Below are 23,919 nucleotides of genomic sequence, written 5' to 3'. Positions count from 1 at the left end.
GACTGTGTAGAGAGAGTTCCCTCCTTTAAATTTCTGGGAGTCTACCTCTGTGAAGATCTGACCTGGAAAGTTAACACAACCCAGGTGGCTAGAAAGGCCCAACAGAGGCTTCACTTTCTTAGGATCTTGCGGAAGAACAGGGTAGAACAACAGCTAATGACCCTCTTTTACCGGTCTACCATAGAGAGCGTCCTCTCATATGGTATTGTGGTTTGGTATGCCGGTCTGACAGCCGCGGATAGGAAAGTATTACAGAGGGTAGTGAGCACAGCACAAGACATTGTGGGCTGTTCCCTGACACCACTGGATGACATCGCCAGGGCTCGTTGCCTTGGAAGAGTGAGGAAGATTCTCAGGGATGACTCACACCCTGGACGGTATCTCTTTACTCTCCTACCATCCGGTAGGAGATATAGGAATATAGCCAGCCGTACCAACAGGCTGAAGAATAGCTTTAATCCGTGGGCTGTTAGGCTTTTGAATGGGATGTAATCTTATGCAGAGTTGACTTGGGAGGCCCGTGTGTGGTGTAGTTGGTTCACATAGTGTGGTGGGATGGAGGGTTTGTTGTCACTGTGTGTTGGGGGGAGAGAGCACAGGGGGAGGCTCAGCTAATCTCAATGTACACATGTTGTACTTTGACAATAAAGGTTTATTATTATTCAGGTCCTTCCAAAAGACCGCTAAGGTCAGGACTGGTCTGACCTCAGGGACAATGATGTTCTAGAACGGGGTGTCAAACTCAATTTCATTGAGGGCCACATCAGCATTGCGGTTGCCCTCAAGGGGCCAGGTGGGTATGACCAGGGTGGGCGTGGCCTACTGGGTGGGCGTGGCTAGAGTGCGTATGGCCTACTGGGTGGGCATGGCCAGCTCTACATCTACATGGGGGCCTGGGCAGGAGTAGGACAGATCTGATGGTCTCTGGCAGAAGGAGGGTCTCTGGGCCAGGGCCAAGGCAGCAGGGGCCGGTCCCTCACTGTTTCCAGGATGGCTTCGCGGGCCGCATGAAACCACTTCGCAGGCCGGATCCGGCCCCCGGGCCTTGTGTTTGACATGTCTGTTCTAGAAGATGGGTTCCTCAGCATGAAAAACTCCTGGGTCCTGTCAGATGACATTTCTCACTGGACAGGACCCGCTAATCCACTGAACCTGAAGGGATGGATGGTTGTAAGCAGGGAGACATAGTCCGTCAACTAACTCCACCCTGCAATGGAAGACTTCATAAGACTTTTATCAGCACCTTGACTTCAACTTGGAAGGAAACTGGTAACCTACGCAGCTCAAAGAGCAGAAGTGTAACATCCACTGATCTAGATGCACACACAAGTGCCTGTGACACTGTATTTTACACCAGCTGAAGCTTCTGGATGCCCTTCAAAAGCACCCCCACAGAGAGCACATTGAAATGTGTCGAGGGTGTGACCTATAGTTACAACTGTAAGAGTGATAAAAGCAGAAAGGACATTATGAGAACTTCTTCTCTAGCCACCTCACTTCCTCTCTTCTCCTTAAGGATCCTCAGAAACGGAGCAATATTTATTTATTTATTTATTTATTTATTTAAATTTATATACCGCCCTTTCTGGAAGGACTCAGGGCGGTTTACAGGGCATTTAAAAGAAAGTCAGTACAAACGTTAAAACAAATTAAAAAAGATTAAATAAAACCCTGAGAAAAATAAAAAACAGAGTTAAAATTAAAATTAAAAAATTCTCAGCCTGGGCCAGAGAGCTCGAAGAGCCAGGTCTTCAGGTCCCGGCGGAATGAACGGAGGTTGGGGGCAGTCCTAAGCTCCGCAGGCAGTTGGTTCCACAGGGCAGGTGCACCCACTGAGAAGGCCCTACCCCTGGGTGTTACCCGCCGGCAATCTTTAACCGGCGGCACCCTGAGAAGACCCTCCCTGTGGGAGCGCACTGGACGAAGGGAGCTTGATGCTGGCAGCAGGTGTTCCCTCAAATATCCCGGACCCTCGCCATTTAGGGCTTTATAGGTCATCACCAGCACCTTGAGCCCCACAGGTTGCCTTTTCAAAATGACTATCTCTGAGCTTTGAGGCTAGTAACACCAGGCCTTGAGAAGGTATTTCATGTCACTCTAGACTGGCTATCAGGAACAGACACATGGATTGATTCTGCCCTAAAGGCAAGTCCTGAGAATTACGCTCCTGAATTCCCAGATCTTTTTTTTTTCATTTTGAACGGCACTTGGTGTAAGAAGAGTACTGTATGGAAGCTTTTGAACTTTGATGTCAGCGAAGTCATCTGAGACTGCTATGGATAAGGGCGAAGGTTCATTCTCAGAGCTTGTGGGTTGGTTTCGTTACCAGGCTAGGTAACATTTTCAGCGGCGTTTATGGGATATCTGTGTCAGTGCTTTTCTGTTTATAAGGACTTCAGGTGTGGGTATTGTGATGGGGAGTTTACATCAGCCCAGGGTCATCAGAAGGTGAACTGCTAGGGGGAGGGGGCTTGTATGGGTTGGTGTTGCCTCCGGTTGGCTGTGAGGTTGATTTGGATTCTGAGAGGTTTGTAGGCTGGTTGCAGTTCAAGGTGTCTGTTGATGGAATGGCTTGTGGGAGTACTGGGCTTTGATGAACTCACGAGTGTGGCAGGGGTGTGTGTGGCCGATGATTTTAGTGTTGCTCCAATCGAACTGGTGTTGTTTAGTGTTAGTGTTGCTCCAATCGAAATGGTGTTGTTTGGTGTTAGTGTTGCTCCAGTCGAATTGGAGCAACACTGAAATCATTGGCCACACTACCACCCACCATGCTCATGAGTTCATCAAATCTGGCATTCCACAAACAATTCCATTACATTGACCCATCACAAGCATCTCTTTGATGATCAAACCTGACCGATCACAAGACCCTCACTTGACACACCCACACCTGAGGCCCTTATAAACAGAACAGCACTGACACAGATGTCCTCTAAACACCACAAAAGATGTTACCTACAGTAGCCCGGTAATGAAACATTTTCAGAAACCAACCCACAAGCTCAGAGAATGAACTTTCACCCTCATTGTAAACCTGAGCTACAGATATTCGCCACTATTGCATACTATGGATAACCAAGAAAACAAATACAGAAGAAAAAATGAGAGGGGGGAAGGGAAATTCCCCCTTTACATCTACAGCAACCAATCATAGTGTAGATTGCCTCATGCATGAGTCAGCACTCTCTAACTGATCAGTTACAATTGTGTGTTGTGGCCTATTGTACACCTTACTGTTCCAGCTACCAAATTCAATATCCTAATAGAGTCCTTCGCTTAATGACAGCAATCCTGGCTCTGCCGCTAAAGGTTGTTAAATGATCTTGTTGGTCATTAGAGTCCCACATAAAGATGCCAGGTCCCTCAGAGGGATGGAGAAGACCTTGGAAGGCTCAGCACCAGCAGGGTTCAAGTGTCTCACCATTCTTCGCACCAAAATTCCTGTTCTGAGCCAAGTTGAGTGTTGCAACCTTCTTCTGTCCCAAAAGTGCTATTTCAGGAGGCAACTGGACTATCTTGTTTTTCTTTGAAGACGATTTGCTTCTCATCCAAGAAGCTTCTCCAGCTCTGACTGGATGGTGGGGAATGGAAAGATTTATACTCCTTGCAGACAGCTGGTTAATTTGCATTCTTTCAGAAAGTCGTTGAGTGAAGGATATAGACTATTTACATCTTCCATTCCCCACCATCCAGGCAGAGCTGAAGAAGCTTCTTGGATGAGAAGCGAAACGTCTTCAAAGAAAAACAAAAAAAGTCCAGTTGCCTCCCGAAAAAGCATCTTTGGAACCATTGTGACCTGGATGACTGAGGATCTCCATAGACATTTGACACCTCCTCTGGTTCCTTTTGTCAGCTTTCCATTCCTATAAGGCCCGGATGCCTTATTCCCACCTTTTGCCCTACTCTGAAGAGCAGCTTCAGCAGTCAGCAGCAAAACCTGGCAATTTAACCATTTCAAGAGGAAAGAAAAGGGTGCGGGGGGGGGGGGAGATGTCCTGAATCTCTTCACTTTCCAAGGCTTGGCTACAAATATGAAGAAGAAGGAGGAGGCCATCTTCCCTCATCAGTTAAGCTCTGTGTATCTTTCTTTATATATTCAGGCCACGTCCTTCCATTTTGGCAATGACCGCGGACTCAATATTGACCGTGTTACTCCTGCTTCGCCCAGAGCCTCCAAGTTCCCAGCCCACGACTGAGACCTTTCGAGCTTCCGTTGCTTCCCTTCTCGCCTGCGCAATGTTGACTCAGGGTCTTCAAGAACCCTCTGGGGCCATAACGGTTCACACGATGCCCTGTCCTGCAAAGAGAGAAAATGAAGACATCAAAACCCAAATTTATACTGACAATGTTTTTTTTTTCCCTTGTCCTCCAATTAGAATCATAGGGCTGGAAGGGGCCTTGGAGGTCTTGAACCGTCTGCTCAAGGCATGAGTCCTTATTAGATCTCAGTCATCCTCACCTCAACCGTGACAGAGATGAAGGAAAGCAACCAAAGAGGCTTAATATAAACAGCTCCTGATGTAGGTGTTGGGAGGGGGGAATCCTCACTTCTTCCCCAAAGTTCCTATCTATCTGTCTGTCTGTCTGTCTGTCTGTCTATCTATCTATCTATCTATCTATCTATTGCCTATTTATTGTCTGTCTGCTTGTCAAGTCTATCTCTATATCTATTTATCTATCTATACATGTATCTATCACATTCTCACCTCACTGTTATCTATCTGTCTATCACCTGTCATCTATCTATCTATCTATCTATCTATCTATCTATCTATCTATCTATCTATCTATCTATCTATCTCTATCATTCTATCACCTCACCTGTCTATTGTCTTCAAATCTATATATCTCTCATTCTATCATCACTTATCTATCATTCTATTACCTATCACCTGTCTTCCATCTATCCATCTATCCATCTATCTATCTATCTATCTATCTATCTATCTATCTATCTATCTATCTATCTATCTATCTATCTCATTCTATCACCTATCACCTGTCTATTGTCTTCAAATCTATATCTATATCTATCTATATCTATCTATCTATCTATCTCATTCTATCATCTATCACTTAGCTATCATTCTATTACCTATCACCTGTCTTCCATCTATCTATCTATCTTTATCATCTATTTATCTATGCATCTATCATTTTCTATCACCTCAGTTATCTATGTCTGCCTGTGTCAATCATCTATCATCTGTCATCTATCTAACTGACTGTCTGTCTGCCTGTCTGTCTGTCTATCTATCTATCAACTTGTATGACGCTCATCTCACAGAATTTATCCTTGCAGCTCACCATCTCCAGGGAGCTTTTTCCTGGACATACAAACACACACACACACACACACTCTGCCACCCTTTGTTTTGCCATCCTCCCTCCTTCCCTCCCTTCTCTCCCTCCCTTCCAGTCCTTTTTGGATAGAAATCCCCCATTTCCCCATAGTGACCCCAGCTCCAGCTCCTCTTCCTGGCTCCTTCCCCGTCTCCTTCTCCTCCCTCAGAGCTGATGGGTGTGAGAGACTGAGATGGACTGGATCTTCCCTGCAGAGCAGCCAATCACAGGGTCTCCAGCTGGAGGGGCTGAGCCCCAGAGGAGTCCCAAGCAGCCCACAATCCCTTTCATGGTTGCCTTAGATTAGAATGACTTTGGGGGTGAATGTTCCCCCACCTAACACCTTAATAGTCTTGGCTCTTGGGTATTTCCCAAGCCTGGAGTTTTGCATCTCACATAGACTTCAGCCACAGTCAGACTCACCTCCAAGCTTACTTCAGATTGGGGCAATGATTCTGGTTGAATCTCATCTTCTGTGCCAGAAGTAGAGGAAACAGAAACATTTACTAAAGGAAAGTCACCAGGCGAAGTTTTATGTTTCCAACACTTGTCTGATAGATGGCAAAAAGAGAGGACAGAGGGTTAATTTTTTGGGGCGGGGGCAGAAGCTCCTGCCTCAGATAGAGAAGGACTCATGCTGCAATACTGCATTCTAGCCACTGAGCCACAAGGGCTCATTAACCAGTGGAACCACCTGTCTCCAGAAGCTGTGGGTGCTCCAACACTGGAAGCTTTTAACAAGACATTGGACAACCATTTGTCTGAAAAGGTATAGAGTCTCCTGCCTGAGCAGGGGGTTGGACTAGAAGATCTCCAAGGTCCCTTGCAACTCTGTTATTTTGCTAGTGACTTTTATGCAATTATGCTAAACCTTAGGGAATTCTGTTATTGGTAGAAGACGGAATGGGATGGGATGGGATGGGATGGGATGGGATGGGATGGGATGGAATAGAATAGAATAGAATAGAATAGAATAGAATAGAATAGAATAGAATAGAATAGAATAGAATAGAATAGAATAGAATAGAATAGAATAGAATAGAATAGAACAGGAAACAGAATAGAATAGAATAGAATAGAATAGAATAGAATAGAATAGAATAGAATAGAATAGAATAGAATAGAATAGAATAGAATAGAATAGAATAGAATAGAATAGAATAGAATAGAATAGAATAGAATAGAATAACAGGAAATAGAACAGAATGAATAGAATAGAATAGAATAGAATAGAATAGAATAGAATAGAATAGAATAGAATAGAATAGAATAGAATAGAATAGAATAGAATAGAATAACAGGAAATAGAACAGAACGAATAGAATAGAATAGAACAGAACAGATAATAGAATAGAATAGAATAGAATAGAATAGAATAGAATAGAATAGAATAGAATAGAATAGAATAGAATAGAATAGAATAGAATAGAATAGAATAGAATAGAATAGAATAGAATAGAATAGAATAGAATAATAGAATAGAATAGAATAGAATAGAACAAAATAGATGGAAAATGAACAGAATAGAATAGAATAGAATAGAATAGAATAGAATAGAATAGAATAGAATAGAATAGAATAGAATAGAATAGAATAGAATAGAACAGAACAGATAGAATAGAATAGAATAGAATAGAATAGAATAGAATAGAATAGAATAGAATAGAATAGAATAGAATAGAATAGAATAGAATAGAATAGAATAGAATAATAGAATAGAATAGAATAGAATAGAATAGAATAGAATAGAATAGAATAGAATAGAATAGAATAGAATAGAATAGAATAGAATAGAATAGACCTTCCAGGTCTTCTAGTCCAGCCCCCTGCTCAACCAGGAGAACTTATACCATTTCAGACAAGTGACTGTCCAGTCTTTTAAAAAGTGATGGAGCGGCCACAATTTCTGGAGGCAGATTGTTCCACTGGTTAATTGTCCTCACTGTTAAGAAATGTCTCCTTAATTCCAGGTTGCTTCTCTCTTTGGACAGTTTCCAATCGTTGTTTCTCATCTTGCCCTCTGGCAGTTTGAAGAATAGCTTGACCCCCTTCTTCTTTGTGGCAGCCTCTCAGATACTGGAACGCTGCTCTCAGGTCACCCCTGTTTCTTCTTTTCTTTAGACTAGCCAGACTCAAGTCCTGCAGCCGTTCTTCATATGTTTTAGTCTCCAGGCTTTTGATCATTACACTCCCATTCGCAACCTAGATAGACTAAAAAAACAGCAGACCTGTCTGATCTCGAAGGTCGAGGCTGGGGTCTGATCGATTTAGCGCTTGCTCCTGAGAGTGGCAAGAGAGAAGCCTACATCGTAACCAAGTCCAAAGGCACATCCTGGAAGAAGGAAACGGCAAGGCCCTTCTTCACTGCTGCTGAGAAAATCACAAGCTTGTACCGAGCCACATTTGGTGAAGCTCCATTGAGGAGACACGCTGCCCACGTCCCTCCACCGTCTCACGTCTCTTGTGCTGATTGGCAGCAGCACAAGCAGCAGCTTCTGCTGGACTTTCTTCCCTGTTATTGTCTGTCCCCAGCTGTGAGTGCAGTGGTAGTGACAGATTTTTATTTTCCTGGGCTCCAAGATCACCACAGATGGGGACTGCAGTCAAGAAATTAAAAGACGCTTGCTCCTTGGGAGGAAAGCCATGGCAAATCTAGACAGCACACTAAACACCAGAGACATCACGCTGCCAACAAAAGTGCGTATAGTCAAGGCTATGGTCTTCCCAGTTGCAATGTATGGCAGTGAAAGTTGGACCGTAAGAAAGGCTGAGCGCCAAAGAATTGAGGCCTTTGAACTGTGGTGCTGGAGGAGACTCCTGCGAGTCCCTTGGACTGCAAGGCGACCAAACCGGTTGGTCCTAGAGGAGATCAACCCTGACTGCTCTTCAGAAGGCCAGATCCTGAAGTTGAAACTCAAATACTTTGGCCACCTAATGAGAAGGAAGGACTCAGTGGAGAAGAGCCTAATGCTGGGAAAGATGGAGGGCAAGAGAAGAAGGGGACGACAGAGAATGAGGTGGCTGGATGGAGTCACTGAAGCAGTAGGCGTGAGCTTCAATGGACTCCAGAAGATGGTAGAGGACAGGAAGGCCTGGAAGAATGTTGTCCATGGGGTTGCAATGGGTCAGACAGGACTTCGCAGCTAACAACAACAAAAGGTGTGAGTGCAAGTGGGGGGAGGGAGAAGACAAGGGGGCCCTTCCTCCATCACTCCTACCTTCTACCTGAACTCTTCTTCAGGGGCAAGATTATGGGTTTCTGGTGCTTCCCAGATCATTTGTTGGACTTTTCTTTGATTCCTGAGCCCCTGATATTTTCTCCTCTGGAGTAAGCCAACTGTAGCCAAAGAGGCTCCCTCCCAAACAGGAAGGTGGAACATTTTGAGACTTTTAGGAAATGGGGAAAAATGACTGCTTGGTTTCTTCCTCCTTTCTGACCCTTGTTCAAAATGCTGTTTGTGGGGAAGGGGGTTTTTTTTTGGGGGGGGGGATAGGTGAAACTCTCAGAGCAGATGTCTCTCATCCATACCAACAAAGTCAACACAGAAAAAGTCATGCCAGCAAAGTCAACACAGGAGTGCGAGTCAGTGGATCTGTTTGTCTCACTTACATATCAAGAAGAGAAACACAGCTCCCAAGCTTGCAATCCCAATTCCCAGAAGAATCTTCCACCATATTGCGGCTAAAGAAGGAGAAACATGGTTTGGATTAGACAGATGCTGAGTTCCCTGAAGTGGAAATGCTGAGCAATGGAAGCCATTCCCAAGCTGCACTGGCCTCCAGGAAGTGCCCCCTCCACCTGGAGGAAGCCCCCTCTTCCTTCAAAACCATTCCTTCTGACCCCTGCAGCCTTAGAGGGGAGGGGCCCACTCCAGGTGGGGGCACTGCCTGCAGTTTGCAGAAGGCAGAAGAAGACAACAGAAGGAAGAGCCACAATTAAGGCAGCAGTCAGGTCTTGAAGAAACTGCCAATTAAGCCAAGAAATAAGTTTAAGGAAATGTATCCAAGAGGCCCTATAAGGGAATTCTCCCAGAAAGAAAACATAGTAGATCTACTATGAAGGTGAAATAATGTTTTCTTTCTGGAAGAATTATCTGATAGGTAGTGCTGTGGAAGCACCAAAAATACAGTAAAGTGACAATTATCTATCTATCTATCTATCTATCTATCTATCTATCTATCTATCTATCTAATCTAATCTAATCTAATCTAATCTAATCTAATCTAATCTAATCTAATCTAATCTATCAATGTGTGGGGGGAGGGTTGTAACATTTTATGAAAGCCAGAAGTGTTTTATATGCCATAAAGCACCATTTCTGAGCCTGTTGGGGTTTCATATGGTTGTTAAACAACCATTCTTAGGTCCCGGACTACCTCTGTATACCACACCAAGCTGTGCCCTGCCCTGCCCTGCCCTGTCCTACCCTACTCTACCATACCCTAACAGACTCTACCCTATCATAGCATAGCCTACCCCACCTTACCATACATACCCTACCTCACCCTACTGTACCATACCATATTCCATCCTACCCTACCTTACCCTAACTACTTACCCACCCTACCCTACCTTAACCTACTACACCGAACCATACCCTAGCGTACCCTACCCTACCCTTCCCTAGTCTATCCCACCATACCATACCCTACCCTACCATATCCTACCCTACCCTTCCCTACCCTATCCCACCATACCATACCCTACTCTTCCATACCATACCATACCCTAGTCTAACCTATCATACCATACCATAGCATACCCTGCCCTACCGTACCTTACCATGCCCTACCCTGCCGTACCACCTACCGTACCGTACCTTACCATATCATACCTTCATACCTTTGTCCTCAAATACCCACTTCCAGCCTGCCTGTGAAAAATCACTTCTCTCTCATGACTAAATGCAGGACTATACTTCCTGTTCTCCAGTTTGTGATGATACATAACATTCCTCTCCCTATACTTTCCAACATGCTGAAGTATCTACATCTACATGTCCCAAAGGTGGCTAAGAAAGCCCGGTTGCCTTTTGAAAAGCAACGTTGGGACAACCATGATCTGGTTGATGGAGAATCTCTACAGATGCTTCTACATGTCATCTTAGCTCAGTTTCACCTGTTTCCTCCTTGAAAGGCAACACCAGGGGCTCCTGCAAGCCGTCATGCTCCAGGCGACACTGGTAACGGTCCCTCTCCTTGGGTTCGATCTCAATGCTGATCCAGACATAGTAGGTCCCATCTGAGTTGGGGGCCACGTTCCTCCGGATGGTTTCTTGTTCCCAGTTCTCTCCACCCCTTGTCCAGGTGGCCTGGATCTCCTTGGGGTAGAAGCCATAGGTCTGGCAGATGAGGACCTCCAGGCTGCCATTGGCCTTGCGGGTCACCTTCCCTACTGGGGGCTCTGCAGAAACAGCAGCAAGTTAAGGATGTCTTGAAAAAAATGCCAATTAAGCAAAGAAATCAGTTTAAGGCACGGGTCGGCAGCCCACAGCTCTGGAGCCACATGCAGCTCTTTCAGCCTTCTCCTGCGGCTCCCAGTCCTCTGCCATTTACAAAGAGAGAGAGAGACAGAGAGAGGCACTTGTGCTTCCCTTCTCTCTCTCTCTCTCTCTCTCTCTCTCTCTGTATGTGTGTGTGTGTGTGTGTGTATGTGTGTGTATGTAAAAAAGAGAGTGGTGTCATGCTGTTTTTGGAGAAGCTGACAAGTTTATTGGGCGGGGCTCCTGCCTTTGCTGTGTCTCCACAGGAAGCAGGAAGCAGCAGAAAGCAGGGCAGGAGAGCCAGCCCAATAAGAATGTGTGTCAGCTTGTCCGAGAACAGCGTGAAGCCAGCTTGCCAGGTGAGCAGAAGATCGGAGAGAGGGAGAGGAGGAGAGAGAGGGAGGGAGGGGGAGAGAGAGAGAGAGAACTCATACACAGCAGCCTCTATTTCTTTTTAATTAAACTCTTCAATCAAGCTCCCTCACTTGCGTGTGCGCACGGGTTTTGCGGCTCCCAGTGGTTTTTTTTTCCCCTCTGGGAAATGGATCCAAGTGGCTCTTTGAGTGTTTAAGGTTGCCCACCCCTGGTTTAAGGAAATGTATCAAAGAGGCCCTATAAGGGAATTCTCCCAGAAAGAAAACATAGTTTCAGCTTCATAATGTAGATCTATTATGAAGGTGAAATAATGTTTTCTTTCTGGGAGAATTATCTAATAGGTAGTGCTGTAAAAGTGCCAAAAATACAGTAAAGGGACAATTCTCTATCCATCCATCCATCCATCTAATCTATCTTATCTATCTATGTGGGGAGGGTTGTGCTGGGAGCTCTGCAGAAAACGCAGCAACAGAATTCCCAGGATTTTCTGGCCAGGTAATTTAATAGCAGAAAAGGGTCAGTACCGAGGTCAGTAAAAATGAGGACCCAAACTGTCGGGAGCAAGATGCTGACTCTGTAAACCACTCAGAGAGGGGTGTAAAGCAATATGAAGCGGTATATACATCTAAGTGCTATTGCCAGGGCTTTTTTTCTCATAGAACGCTCAGAACGGAGTTCCGGCACCTTTTTTGGATGGAACCTTGTAGGGTAGGCAAGGTGGGTTGTATGACATGCGTGAGTTCCGGCACCTTTTTCTTTTACAAAAAAAAGCACTGGCTATTGCTATTTGGTCACTCACCTGTCTTCTCCAGAGCCTCCTTTCTGTAGGACAGGTACCTCTGCAGCAACCTGATGCAGTTGTTCAGGTAAAAAATACTTTTCTGGAACCACTCTGGGTCATGTTCCCACTCCTCCTTGACCTTCTCGGCCTGGGGCTGACCTACCACCCATCTAAGGGTCTCCTTCTTGAAGCTGAGGAAGTCCATCCCATCGTAGCCATAGTGGAAAAATATGTCATTATTCCCATCTTCACAGCCCACAATTGCCTGCCAGGTATGAAGCTCTAAAAGAGATCCAAAGAGGAATAGATGAGAAGGATCCAGTATAGGTAATCCTCCACTTACGACAACAATTGGGCCCAAAGTTTATGTAGCTACGTGAGAAATTGGTTGAGTTCCACCCCATTTTACCACTTTTCTTGCCACCTTTGATAAGTGAACCACAGCAGTTGTTAAATTAAAGGTGGTCCTTGACATACAACTATGATGGAGCCAAATTTTTCTGTCGCTAAATGAGCCAGTGGTTAAGTGCTAAGAATGGAAGGAAACTCCTCCAGTTGGGTGCAGAAATGGAGCTCAGATCTTTATGTTTTAAGTAACTTATGACCACAACTGAGCCCCAAATTTATATTGCTAATTGAGAAATTGGTTAAGTGAGTTTTGCCCTATTTTATGACCTTTCTTGTCACATTTGTTAAGTGAAAGAATGGAATGGAATGGAATGGAATGGAATGGAATGGAATGGAATGGAATGGAATAGAATAGAATAGAATAGAATAGAATAGAATAGAATAGAATAGAAAAGAATAGATGGAAAATTAGAATAGCATAGAATAGAACAGAATAGATGGAAAATGAATAGAATAAAATAGAATAGAATAGAATAGAATAGAATAGAATAGAATAGAATAGAATAGAATAGAATAGAATAGAATAGAATAGAATAGAATAGAAAAGAATAGAATAGAATAGAATAGAATAGAATAGAATAGAATAGAATAGAATAGAATAGAATAGAATAGAATAGAACAAAACAGATGTAAAATTAGAATAGAACAACAGAACAAAATAGATGGAAAATGAATAGAATAGAATAGAATAGAATAGAATAGAATAGAATAGAATAGAATAGAATAGAATAGAATAGAATAGAATAGAATAGAATAGAATAGATGGAAAATTAGAATAGAATAGAACAGAACAGAATAGATGGGAAATTAGAATAGCATAGCATAGAATTGAATAGAACAGAATAGATGGGAAATGAATATAATAGAACAGAACAGAATAGAATAGAATATCGTTATTGTCATTGTGTAACTCACAACAAAATTAAGTTTACTGCAGTTGTTAAATTAGTAACATAGTTGTTAAGTGAATCTGGCTTCCCCTTTCATTTTGCTGGTCAGAAGATCCCAAAACGGAATCCCATGACTCTGGGACACTGCAACCGTCATCAATATGAGTCTGTTGCCAACTGTCTGAATTTTGATCATGTGACCATGGGGGTGCTGCAATGATAGTTACGTGTGAAAAACAGTTACTTTTTCCAATGCTGTTTTAGTTCTATTCTAGTCACTAAATGAAATGTTTTAAGTCGAGGACTCCCTGTAGTAACATCGTTGTTAATCTGGCTTTCCCCGTTGATTTTGCTTGTCAGAAGGTCGCAAAAGGGGATCTCACTGCAACCGTCATAAATAGAAACAAGTTGTCAAGCATCTGACTGTGAATCACGTGACCCTGGGGATGCTGAAATGGTCATAACTGTGAAAAACGGTCATGTCAGGGAATTACGCAGCCAGGGTCCAAATAAGAGTCAAAGACGCTGACAAGAATTTGAAGTTTTATATAAATATATTTACAGTTAAGAGCGGCAAACAGGAGCATCGTCAGGTAAATCAAGAACCTCCCCCTTTTCACTCCAGGCAACCAATCACAGCTCAGATTCCCTCAGGCAGTGGCCAGCTCTCTTTAATCGATCAGCTATAACTGTGTGTTATTATTCATTTGTCCAACCCTTCACTGCTCCACCTATTAAATTTTAAATATCTTAACAACGGTCACTAAATGTTGTTGTAATTCGAGGACTAGCTTGTATTCCTCTCCTCAGGCGCTTTTCCCCTTTCATTGGGGCCATTAAGGAATCTCAGGCAAGGAACCCTGCCCTCATCTGGCCAGCAGAGGGAGCCCCAATCTCTCCTTCCTCTCTTAATCTCATAGAGAGGAAACTGATGTAATCTGGAAATAACAACAACAGTAACAACAACAACAACAACAACAACAACAACAACAAACAACAACAACAACAACAACAACAACAACAACAATAACAATAATAATAATAATAATAATAATAATAATAATAATAATAATAATAATAATAATAATAATACTTCAGCATTCAAACAGACAAGCACCTGCAACACAACACAACACACCGGACTTAACAATTATCGATAAGAAAGACAAAAAAGTCTGGATAGTAGACATGGCAGTGCCTGGAGACAGCAGAATAGACAAGAAAGAACTGGAGAAGATAACAAAATACAAAGACCTACAAATAGAAATAGAAAGATGTGGCAAAGGCAAGCAAGGGTAGTACCAATAATAATAGGCATCTTGGGTGCAATCCCAAAACAACTGGAGCACCACTTGAACACCATTGGCATTGACAAATTCGCCATTAGCCAATTGCAAAAGGCGGCCTTACTAGGGACTGCTTCCATCCTGCGACAATATCTGTAATATCATTAAACATCCACATCTGCCTAATCCCAGGTCCTTGATAAGGACTCGATAGGTAGACAAAAATGCCAAATCCAGTCTGAACATCTGGCTGACTGTGAGATTAATAATAATAATAATAATAATAATAATAATAATAATAATAATAATAATAATAATAATAATAATAAAATTGGAAGGGACCTTGAAGGTCTTCTAGTCCAACCCCTTGGTCAGGCAGAAGACCCTATACCAGGGGTGTCAAACTGCCGGCCCGTGGGCCAGAAGCCGCACCCACCCCATTGCTGGCAATGGCAAAACCATCCAGATACATTGTGTGACGTCATATGACGTCACGAGTTTGACATGTCTGCCCTATACTATTTCAGACAATGGTTGTCCAGCCTCTTCTTAAAAACTTCCACTATTGGAGCATTCACAACTTCTGGAGGCAGGTTGTTCCACTGGTTAATTGTTCTAACTGTCAGGAAATTTCTCCTTAGTTCTAGGTTGCTTCTCTCCTCGATTAGTTTTCATCCATTGCTTCTTGTCCTGCTCTCAGGTGCTCTGGAGAATAGCTTTTTTGTGGCAGCCCCTGAGATATTGGAAGACTGCTATCAGGTCATCTCTTCATTAAACTAAACATATCCAATTCCAGCAACTGTTCTCTGTATGTTTTAGCCCACAGTCCCCTGATCATCTTTGTTGCTCTTCTCTGCACTCTTTCTAGAGTCTCACCATCTTTTTTTTACATCGTAGTGATCAAAAATGAGTTTTTCCTTCCAAGCTTTCACACTCATGCTGGAGTCCTTCAGGGAACCTCTCTAGCAGAGTGTGCACTGTTCTGTATGGGGTATTTACAGTCCCTGTTGTGTGTGGCTTTTTAGATGTTGATTTGGGTGTGTTGATGGCTGACTTTTATGTCATTAGCTGTTGTTTGCTTGTGTTCCCCAGCCTTTGCCTCCTAAGTACTTGATACGCTGGTGGTAAATCAACATTCCTGTTGACTGACAAGGGGCCTGTTTCCCAAGCTTCAATCACTTCCCTGGCTGTTTTTGTGCCTGCTCATCCAACAATCTTAGCTACAAAATTGAATGAAACTTTTAGTGATCCCTGCAATTAACTCTTTTTGGGTAGGGGCCGGAATATGAAGAATGTCTAAAGTGTGGGAGAAAATGTGAGTGAGGATGGGGGGTGGGGGGTCATACCTTTGCAGGAAAGAAAATCTAACCTAGACATCAAATGTGGTAGGGCCTCTTCTCACCTTCAGTGAGGTTGTTGAGTTTTGACAAATTCTCCACTCACTCCTGAAGTCCCACTTAACAGGCAGAAAGATCACCTCCTTCACCTCCTCCATCCAGGACACCAGACTCTCCACCTTCCTGGTTTGGCTGTCAAAGTGAGTGATGGGCTGGGTGTGAATGAAAAGGGTCTAGGATTCCTCCTGCCTCAAGAAGCTGTGAATGCTCCAACACTGGAAGTTTTTAAGAGACTGGACAGCCATTGTCTGAAATGGTATAGAGTTTCCTGCAGGGGGTTGGACTAGATGACCTCCAAGGTCCCTTCCAACATCGGGCTGTGTAGAATGTCTAGGTGAGGGAGATAATTGGGGATCAGGGGGTGAGGAGTGGGGTGTCTTTCCTTTACAGGAAAGAAAAGGTCACTATTACGCCCCAGGCAGGCACTGGAGGCCAAAAGTGAAACTGCTTCTGCTCACCTCCAGTCTGGTTGTCCAGTTTGGATAACTTCTCCAGGTCGATTCCAATCACCCACTCAAGATCTTGAAATGCCTTCTTCTCCTCCTTCCCCTCCTTCAACCAGGGCACAAAAGACTTCATCTTCCTGGTGAGGGTGTCATAGTGAGCGATGGGCTGGTCATCCAGGTAGCCTCTAATGGAGAACTGGGGCAGCCCCTGGCTGGGCACTGACAAACACAGGTAGGAATAACGTAGGGAGTGTGAGGGAGAGCCTGGTAAGGGAGAAGGGTAGAATTAGGGGGTCCGCGCTGCAGCTCCAGCCCAACATTTTATTGTCCCCCTCCCCACACTGCCACCAGAACAAGTGGTCTAACCTCTTTCGGCTGTGCTTGGGAGAAAAGATGGTGAGACTCTAGAAAGCGTACAAAGACATATAAAGGACTGTGGCTGGAATTGGGTATGTCTAGTTTAATAAAGATAGGGACGTGGTGGCTCAGTGGGTTAGGACGCTGAGCTTGTCGATCAGAAGGTCGGCAGTTTGGCGGGTCGAATCCCAAGTGCCGCGTAGCAGAGTGAGCGCCTGTTACTCGTCCCAGCTTCTGCCAACCTAGCAGTTCGAAAGCATGTAAAAAGGCAAGTAGAAAAATAGGGACCACTCCGGTGGGAAGGTAACAGCGTTCCGTGTGCCTTTGGCGTCTAGTCATGCCGGCCACATGACCACGGAGACGTCCTTGGACAAGCGCTGGCTCTTCGGCTTTGAAACGGAGATGAGCACTGGCCCCTAGAGTCGGAAACGACTAGCAAACATTTGCGGGGGAACCTTTACCTTTTACCTTTAGTTGAATAAAGAGAAGGATGAGGGGTGACATGACAGCAGTATTCCAATATCTCAGAGGTTGCCACAAAGAAGAGAGAGTCAAGTTATTCCCCAAAGGACCTGAAGGCAGGACAAGAAGCAATGGATGGAAAGTAATCAAGGAGAGAAGCAACCTAAAATTAAGGAGAAATTTCCTGACAATGAGATCAATTAATCATTGGAACAACCTGCCTCCAGAAGTTGTGAATGCTCCAACGCTGGAAGTTTTTAAGAAGAGACTGGACAGGCATTTGTCTGAAATGTTATAGGGTTTCTTGCCTGAGCAGGGGGTTGGACTAAAAGACTTCCAATGTTCCTTCCAACTCTACTGGTAATATTAGTAGTAGTAGTAGTAGTAGTAGTAGTAGTAGTAGTAGTAAGGCCCATGCCTTTAAAGACAAAGAAGTTCCCAGCAACTTGTGTCTGATTTTGAAAACATCTGGGCAGGTCCACATCTGGTTAAGGTGCCCACTACCCCTATAGCCCCTCTGAACCTTCGGGGTTCGCAGTGTGGGAAGTCAGTCCCTCCCCCTAAAGAAAGAAATATTTTTGGAAATATTAAAAGGCAGAATATATTTCCCTAAAGGATTTAAAAAGCAGAAACCAATCCCACCCCTAAGTCTTTCTGTCCCAAACAGAAACCAAGTCTGCAGAATTGCAGATGTGATAATCTTGTCTTTCTGAGTCAGGAAACTGGGATTAGGAAGAAAGATCCCTAGAATCAACAATCCCTTGCACCGAAAATCTAAGTCATCAGCCACAGCTCCAGGGAAGCAGGATACGACCTTTGGGACATAATAGGATTAACCCACCACCATCAGAATACCAGACAGGCACACACAGACGCAGGTCAAAGTTCATGCCACAGGAACAACTCCAAACAAAAGGCTCAAGAAGGTATAAAACCCACTCCCTACATGTGCTCTCTCTCTCTTTCCTTCCAGAGCCATCTTTTTGTCTAGCTCTCCTCTTCAATAAACTGCAACCTTCTTTCTAAAGCAGTTGCCATGTTGTTTATTCCCGGCTTAGACAGAACCATGATGAAGAGTTTTCCTTCAACACCAGCCAGCTGCTGGTGGTCTGACCTCAACTGCAACCTCCCCTCCCCTTATCCATGGCAAGGAGAGCCACCAAAATCCGTTTCGCCTGGAGTTTCCTTGATAAAGAGTGGGAGATCTGACTGTCTGAGAGACGCAACCTCACCCCCCACCCCAACACACACAAACACACAAACAGAGGCCATAGTGAGGTTTTCTGATCAGGGTAGGGTCCAATCTGAGGTAGCTGAGCTCCTTCCTTTGCCCGGCCAGGAGGGAAAAAGGGGAAAGGGCAGGCAAATGGATTGGGCTCCAAAGGTTTCATTTTCACTTTCGCTCCGTTTTCTCGGAAATACAAAGCCGAGCTGGTTTACAAAAGAAACATCAAACGTTCTTAAGCAAGGCTCAGCGAAGCGCGAAGGAACGGAGTTGAGGGGTGGGGAGAGAGAGAGAGACCCAGGCAGGACACGAGCCCCCTTCTCCCTTTCTGCGAGAGAGAGAGAGAGAGAGAGAGAGAGAGAGAGAGAGAGAGAGAGAGAGAGAGAGAGAGAGAGAGAGAGAGAGAGAGAGACCCTTCTCCCTTTCTGAGAGAGAGAGGGGGGGGAGAGGGAGAGAGAGAGAGAGGGAGAGAGACCCTTCTCCCTTTCTGAGAGAGAGAGAGGGAGAGGGAGAGAAAGGGAGAGAGAGAGAGAGAGAGAGACCCTTCTCCCTTTCTGAGAGAGAGAGAGAGAGAGAGAGAGAGAGAGAGAGACCCTTCTCCCTTTCTGAGAGAGAGAGGGGGGGGAGAGGGAGAGAGAGAGAGAGGGAGAGAGACCCTTCTCCCTTTCTGAGAGAGAGAGAGGGAGAGGGAGAGAAAGGGAGAGAGAGAGAGAGAGAGAGACCCTTCTCCCTTTCTGAGAGAGAGAGAGAGAGAGAGAGAGAGAGAGAGAGAGAGAGAGACCCTTCTCCCTTTCTGAGAGAGAGAGGGGGGGAGAGGGAGAGAGAGAGAGAGAGAGAGGGAGAGAGACCCTTCTCCCTTTCTGAGAGAGAGAGAGAGAGAGAGAGAGACCCTTCTCCCTTTCTGAGAGAGAGAGAGAGAGAGAGAGAGAGAGAGAGAGAGAGAGAGACCCTTCTCCCTTTCTGCGAGAGAGACAGAGAGAGAGAGAGAGAGGGAGGGAGAGGGGGAGAGAGAGAGAGAGAGAGACTCCCTCCCGAGATCACAAATTCGTTCAGGAAATCGCCGCGGCAGCCGCCCCGCTCTGTACATTCCCTTTCCACTTTCACTTTCTCTTTTTCCCAGAAACATAAACGCGAACCGATTACAAAAAGAAACTTTAAAACGACTTAAACGAAGCGCGAAGGAGTTTGGGACGGGGGGGGGCAGAGGGAAAGGGGGGGGAAGAGAGACCCCAGGAAGGGCACACGCGCCCCTCCCCCCCTTGATACTTCCTCTCCTCCCCCCCCCGCCGCCTACCGCCCGAGAGCCAATCCTTCCGGGAACTCGCCCGTAGCAGCCCCCCCCTCCTCTTCCTACCCCACTCCGAACGTTCTCTTTTCACTTTCTCAGAAAGAAAATTCGAACTGAGTCCAAATGAAATCCGAGCAGTTTTTTTTGTTAACGAGGCTTGGCGAAGCACCTGGAAAGGAAGCGGCTTGCGAGGGGGAGGGGAGGAGAGAGAAAGCCGGCCCAGGACAGGCTCTGCCCCTCCGTTTCTGCTTCTGCCCACCCCACTCACCGCAGCAGCCCCCGGGCACGGAGACCCCCAGCGCCACCCCCAGGACCAAGAGGCACGCCGGGCATAGTGGCATCTTCTTCCAACCTCCCGGACATTTGACTTTCCCAACTAAGGGCACTTTCTCTCCGCCCCGCCGCACACCCCCCCACCCCACCCCGGGAGCTCCGCTGCAATTCTCCGCCCCATCAGTCAAGCTCCAGGACGCCACCCGATAAATGAGGTTTTTAGAGTGGTGACGGGGGGAAGGGAACTTCAGAGCCGGCCCAGACTATGGTGGTACCTGACGGGCTTTGTCCGGTGCTGGGAACTAAGCCCGATTGGGCCAGTCCCCTGCTTGAAGAGTCAGATCCAGGAGGAGGAGATATGCCAATCTCTCCATCCTACGATGGATCCCCTTTCCATCCTCCCACCCTCCCAACTCCAGATTTCCCCACCTCTGTTTTCCTATTCCCTCCACTCTTCCCCTGGCTGCAGCCAGGACACATCAATAATAACAATAACAACCACGATGGTGGTGGTGGTGGTGGTGTTGGAAGGGACCTTGGAGGTCTTCTAGAGAAGGGTGAGGGGTGACATGATAGCAGTGTTCCAATATCTCAGGGGCTACCACAAAGAAGAGGGAGCCAAGCTATTCTCCAAAGCACCCAAAGGCAGGACAAGAAGCAATGGATGGAAACTAGTCAAGGAGAGAAGCAACCTAGAACTAAGGAGAAACTTCCTGACAGTTAGAACAATTAACCAGTGGAACAACCTGCCTCCAGAAGCGGGGAATGCTCCAACACTGGAGGTTTTTAAGAAGAGACTGGACAGCCATTTGCCTGAAATGGTATAAGGTTTCCTGCCTGAGCAGGGGGTTGGACTAGATGACCTCCAAGGTCCCTTCCAACTTTATTATTATTATTATTATTATTATTATTATTATTATTATTATTATTATTATTATTATTATTATTATTATTATTATTATTATTATTATTATTATTATTATTATTATTATTATTATCAACCCCCTGCTCAGGCAGGAGAAACCCTATACCATTTCAGACAAATGATTGTCCAACCACTTCTTAAAAACCTCCAGTGTCAGAGCATTCACCGCTTCTGGAGGCAGGTTGTTCCACTGGTTAATTGTTCCAGCTGTCAGGAAATTTCTCCTTAATTCTAGGTTGCTTCTCTTTTTTTTTTATTGAAAAGTTTTACAATACATTTTTAAAAAGAAAAACTCCCTCCCTCCCCCTCCCCTCCCCCTAACCCTCTCTTACCCTCCCCTCCCCCCTCCCCTCCACTTCCCAGAGCTGAATACAGGGTATAAACTTTACAAACTTAAGCTAAAATATGCTAACAAACAAAAATAAAACATTAAATTCTATCGCACTCTAAGTCTAGGTTGCTTCTCTCCTTGATTACATTGCTTCTTGTCCTGCCCTCAGGTCCTTTGGACAATAGCTTGACTCCCTCTTCCTTGTGGCAGCCCCTAAGATATTGGAACACTGCTATCATGTCCCCCCTCGTCCTTCTCTTCATTAAACTACACATACCCAATTCCAGCAGCCGTTCCTTATATGTTTTAGCCTCCAGTCCCCTGATCATCTTTGTTGCTCTTCTCTGTACTCTTTCCAGAGTCTCAACATCTTTTTTACATCCTGGTGACCAAAACTGGATGCACTGTAAAGTCGTAGTAACATTTCCTGGGATGGAAGGAGGGGGACAATCATTAAAAGAGGGCCTCAGTCTTTGGAAGCCAAGTCTTTTAAAATTATTTTTAATTGATCTTTTTAAATTATGAACCTTCACCCTAAAGCAGCAGGCCCCCCCAAGCTTTGGGGCACCAGGGAGGTTTTTCTGCCGACTGGTGAGGGTGTGGTTTTGTGTGCTGCCTGCATCACAAGGATGAGGTCCACTGACCAGGGGCTTGGAAGGTAACACAATGAATTTATAGCTCACAATCAGTTTGTTACTAGGAGGCCATACGAAATGAGGACAGATTCATTTTTAAAACAATATGCATTTTGACTTCCCTTATTGTAGAAATGTAGTCCTTGACATTTAGGGACCTTCTGACAAGCAGAGACAATGGGAAAACCACATTCACTTAATAATTGTGTTACTAACTTAACAACTGCAGTGATTCACTTAAGCGCTTGTGGCTAGAAAGGTGGTAAAATGGGGCAAAATTCACTTAACAAATGTCTTCCATAGCAGCAGAAATTTCAGGCTCAGTTGTGGTCATAAGTCGAGGATTAGTAGTGAAAAGCTCCTTCAGTACAATCGCTAAAAAAATTTGGAGCAGCATTTCAACACCGTGGCCATTGACAATATAACCATCAGTCAATTGCAAAAGGCAGCTTTACTTGGAACAGTACCAGCCATAACACCAAGAGCCTTGGTGGAGCAGTGGGCTGATGCCTCCTTAAGTAACACCAGCTGCCTGCAATTAGTGCAGGTTCGCATCCCACCAGGCTCAAGGTTGACTCAGCCTTCCATCCTTCCGAGGTAGGTAAAATGAGGACCCAGATTGTTGGGGGCAATAAGCTGACTTTGTAATAATGCCGCTTGGGAGGTGTGTGAAAGCCCTAACAAGCAGGCATATACATAGAATGAAGGCTACTGCTAAGCTTGTAAGCCCCCCTGAGTCTTCGGAGAAGGGCGGGATATAAATGTAATAAAAATAAAATAAATAAATAAATAACAACTTGAAGGCCAACAATGCAAGATCTCATCTATGGAGATTCTCAGTCATCCAGGTTACAGTTGTCCAAAACGTGCTTTTTCAGGACGCAATTGGACTTTCTTTTTTTTCCTTTGAAGAGGTTTCACTTCTCATCCAAGAAGCTTCTTCAGTTCTCACTTGAGGGTGGGAAGTGGAAGGATTTATACTCCTTGCAGAGAACTGGTCATTTGCATTCTTTTAGAGGCTTATCTGTGTCATCAGGGTCACCTGAGTGGTACAAATGGGTGTGGAGCATTTTTGGAACTGCTTACAGACTTATAGTAGAAAAATAGTAGTAGCTTATAGTAGAAAAATAGGGACCACTACGGTGGGAAGGTAACAGCGTTCCGTGCACCTTTGGCATCTAGTTATGCCAGCCACATGACCACGGAGGCGTCCTCGGACAAGCACTGGCTCTTCGGCTTTGAAACAGAGATGAGCACTGGCCCCTAGAGTCGGAAACAACTAGCACGCATTTGCGGGGGAACCTTTACCTTTACCTTTATAGACTGGAGAGAGATGACGTCATATCCCTCCCCCTCTGTTGAGAGAGGGCCTCTATTGAATAAAGCAAAGTCCACATTTTGGACAGAGAGGACCCCTGGTTTGAAAGAGGGATCAAAGAGGCCATCTATGTCAAAATTGAACAGCCCTCGCTCAACAGAGGGGGAGGGATACAACATCATCTACCTCCAATCTACAACACAGTCCTTTCGACTCCACACCCATTTGCACCACTCAGGTGACCCTGAGGACACAGATAAACCTTCAAGTGGCCTCTCAACAACTCTCTAAAGGAAGCCAAATGACCAGCTGTTTGCAAAGTGTAAAATCCTTCCATTCCCCACCATCCAGTCAGACTGAAGAAGCTTCTTGGATGAGAAGCGAAATGTCTTCCAAGAAAAACCAGGAAGTCCAGTTGCCTCTTGAAAAAGCACCTTTGAGACAACACATCTTCCTATCCCCGGACCTTGGGAAGGACTCAGTATAATGGATCAAAATGACAAATCCAATCTAAACATCTGGCTAACTGCACGACATTCCATAATAATAGAAAGAAACCTAAACTCTTAATTTCTGATTCCTTTTAATAGATTTGCTGATTTACAGGGCTTGTAGACGTTTTAGCCCCCTTGAAGCCAGATTCTGATTGCATTTTCCATGCTGGGTGATGTATTCTATTTTGCTTCAATTTTGGCT

The 23,919-nt window shown here is 44.9% G+C and overlaps 1 protein-coding gene across 3 annotated transcripts; it reads right to left on the bottom strand.

Annotated features, from left to right (window-relative positions):
- Positions 1-1,046: 1,046 nt before the first annotated feature.
- LOC308661212 (major histocompatibility complex class I-related gene protein-like) lies at positions 1,047-20,130 on the bottom strand. 3 transcript variants are annotated; one of them, XM_081316090.1, is made up of 7 exons: positions 20,010-20,130; positions 16,422-16,673; positions 12,001-12,264; positions 10,463-10,747; positions 8,954-9,025; positions 5,767-5,894; positions 1,047-4,297 (listed from the first exon to the last, which is right to left on the bottom strand). In XM_081316090.1, exons 1-7 carry the CDS (start codon positions 20,080-20,082, stop codon positions 4,097-4,099), a joined length of 1,275 nt encoding a protein of 424 aa, XP_081172216.1. In that variant the 5' UTR covers positions 20,083-20,130; the 3' UTR covers positions 1,047-4,096. The 3 variants fall into 3 exon arrangements, with proteins under 3 accessions (XP_081172216.1, XP_081172217.1, XP_081172218.1); XM_081316091.1 differs by lacking the exon at positions 20,010-20,130 and adding an exon at positions 17,228-17,873; XM_081316092.1 differs by lacking the exon at positions 20,010-20,130 and adding an exon at positions 17,235-17,871.
- Between the last annotated feature and the right edge of the window lie 3,789 nt (positions 20,131-23,919).

The sequence above is a fragment of the Vipera berus genome (genome assembly GCF_964194415.1).
Source record: "Vipera berus genome assembly, chromosome: 2".
NCBI lineage: Eukaryota > Metazoa > Chordata > Lepidosauria > Squamata > Viperidae > Vipera > Vipera berus.
This window is presented reverse-complemented; position numbering and strand designations above follow the sequence as displayed.

Coding starts and splice junctions, on each gene's coding strand:
- LOC308661212 (XM_081316090.1), bottom strand. CDS start 20,082: ATGCCACTATGCCCGGCGTGCCTCTTGGTCCTGGGGGTGGCGCTGGGG. Junction 10,748..12,000: donor GGAGGCTCTGGAGAAGACAG/GTGAGTGACCAA, acceptor CTGTTTCTGCAG/AGCCCCCAGTAGGGAAGGTG. Junction 4,298..5,766: donor AATCTGAAGTAAGCTTGGAG/GTGAGTCTGACT, acceptor CTCTCTTTGCAG/GACAGGGCATCGTGTGAACC.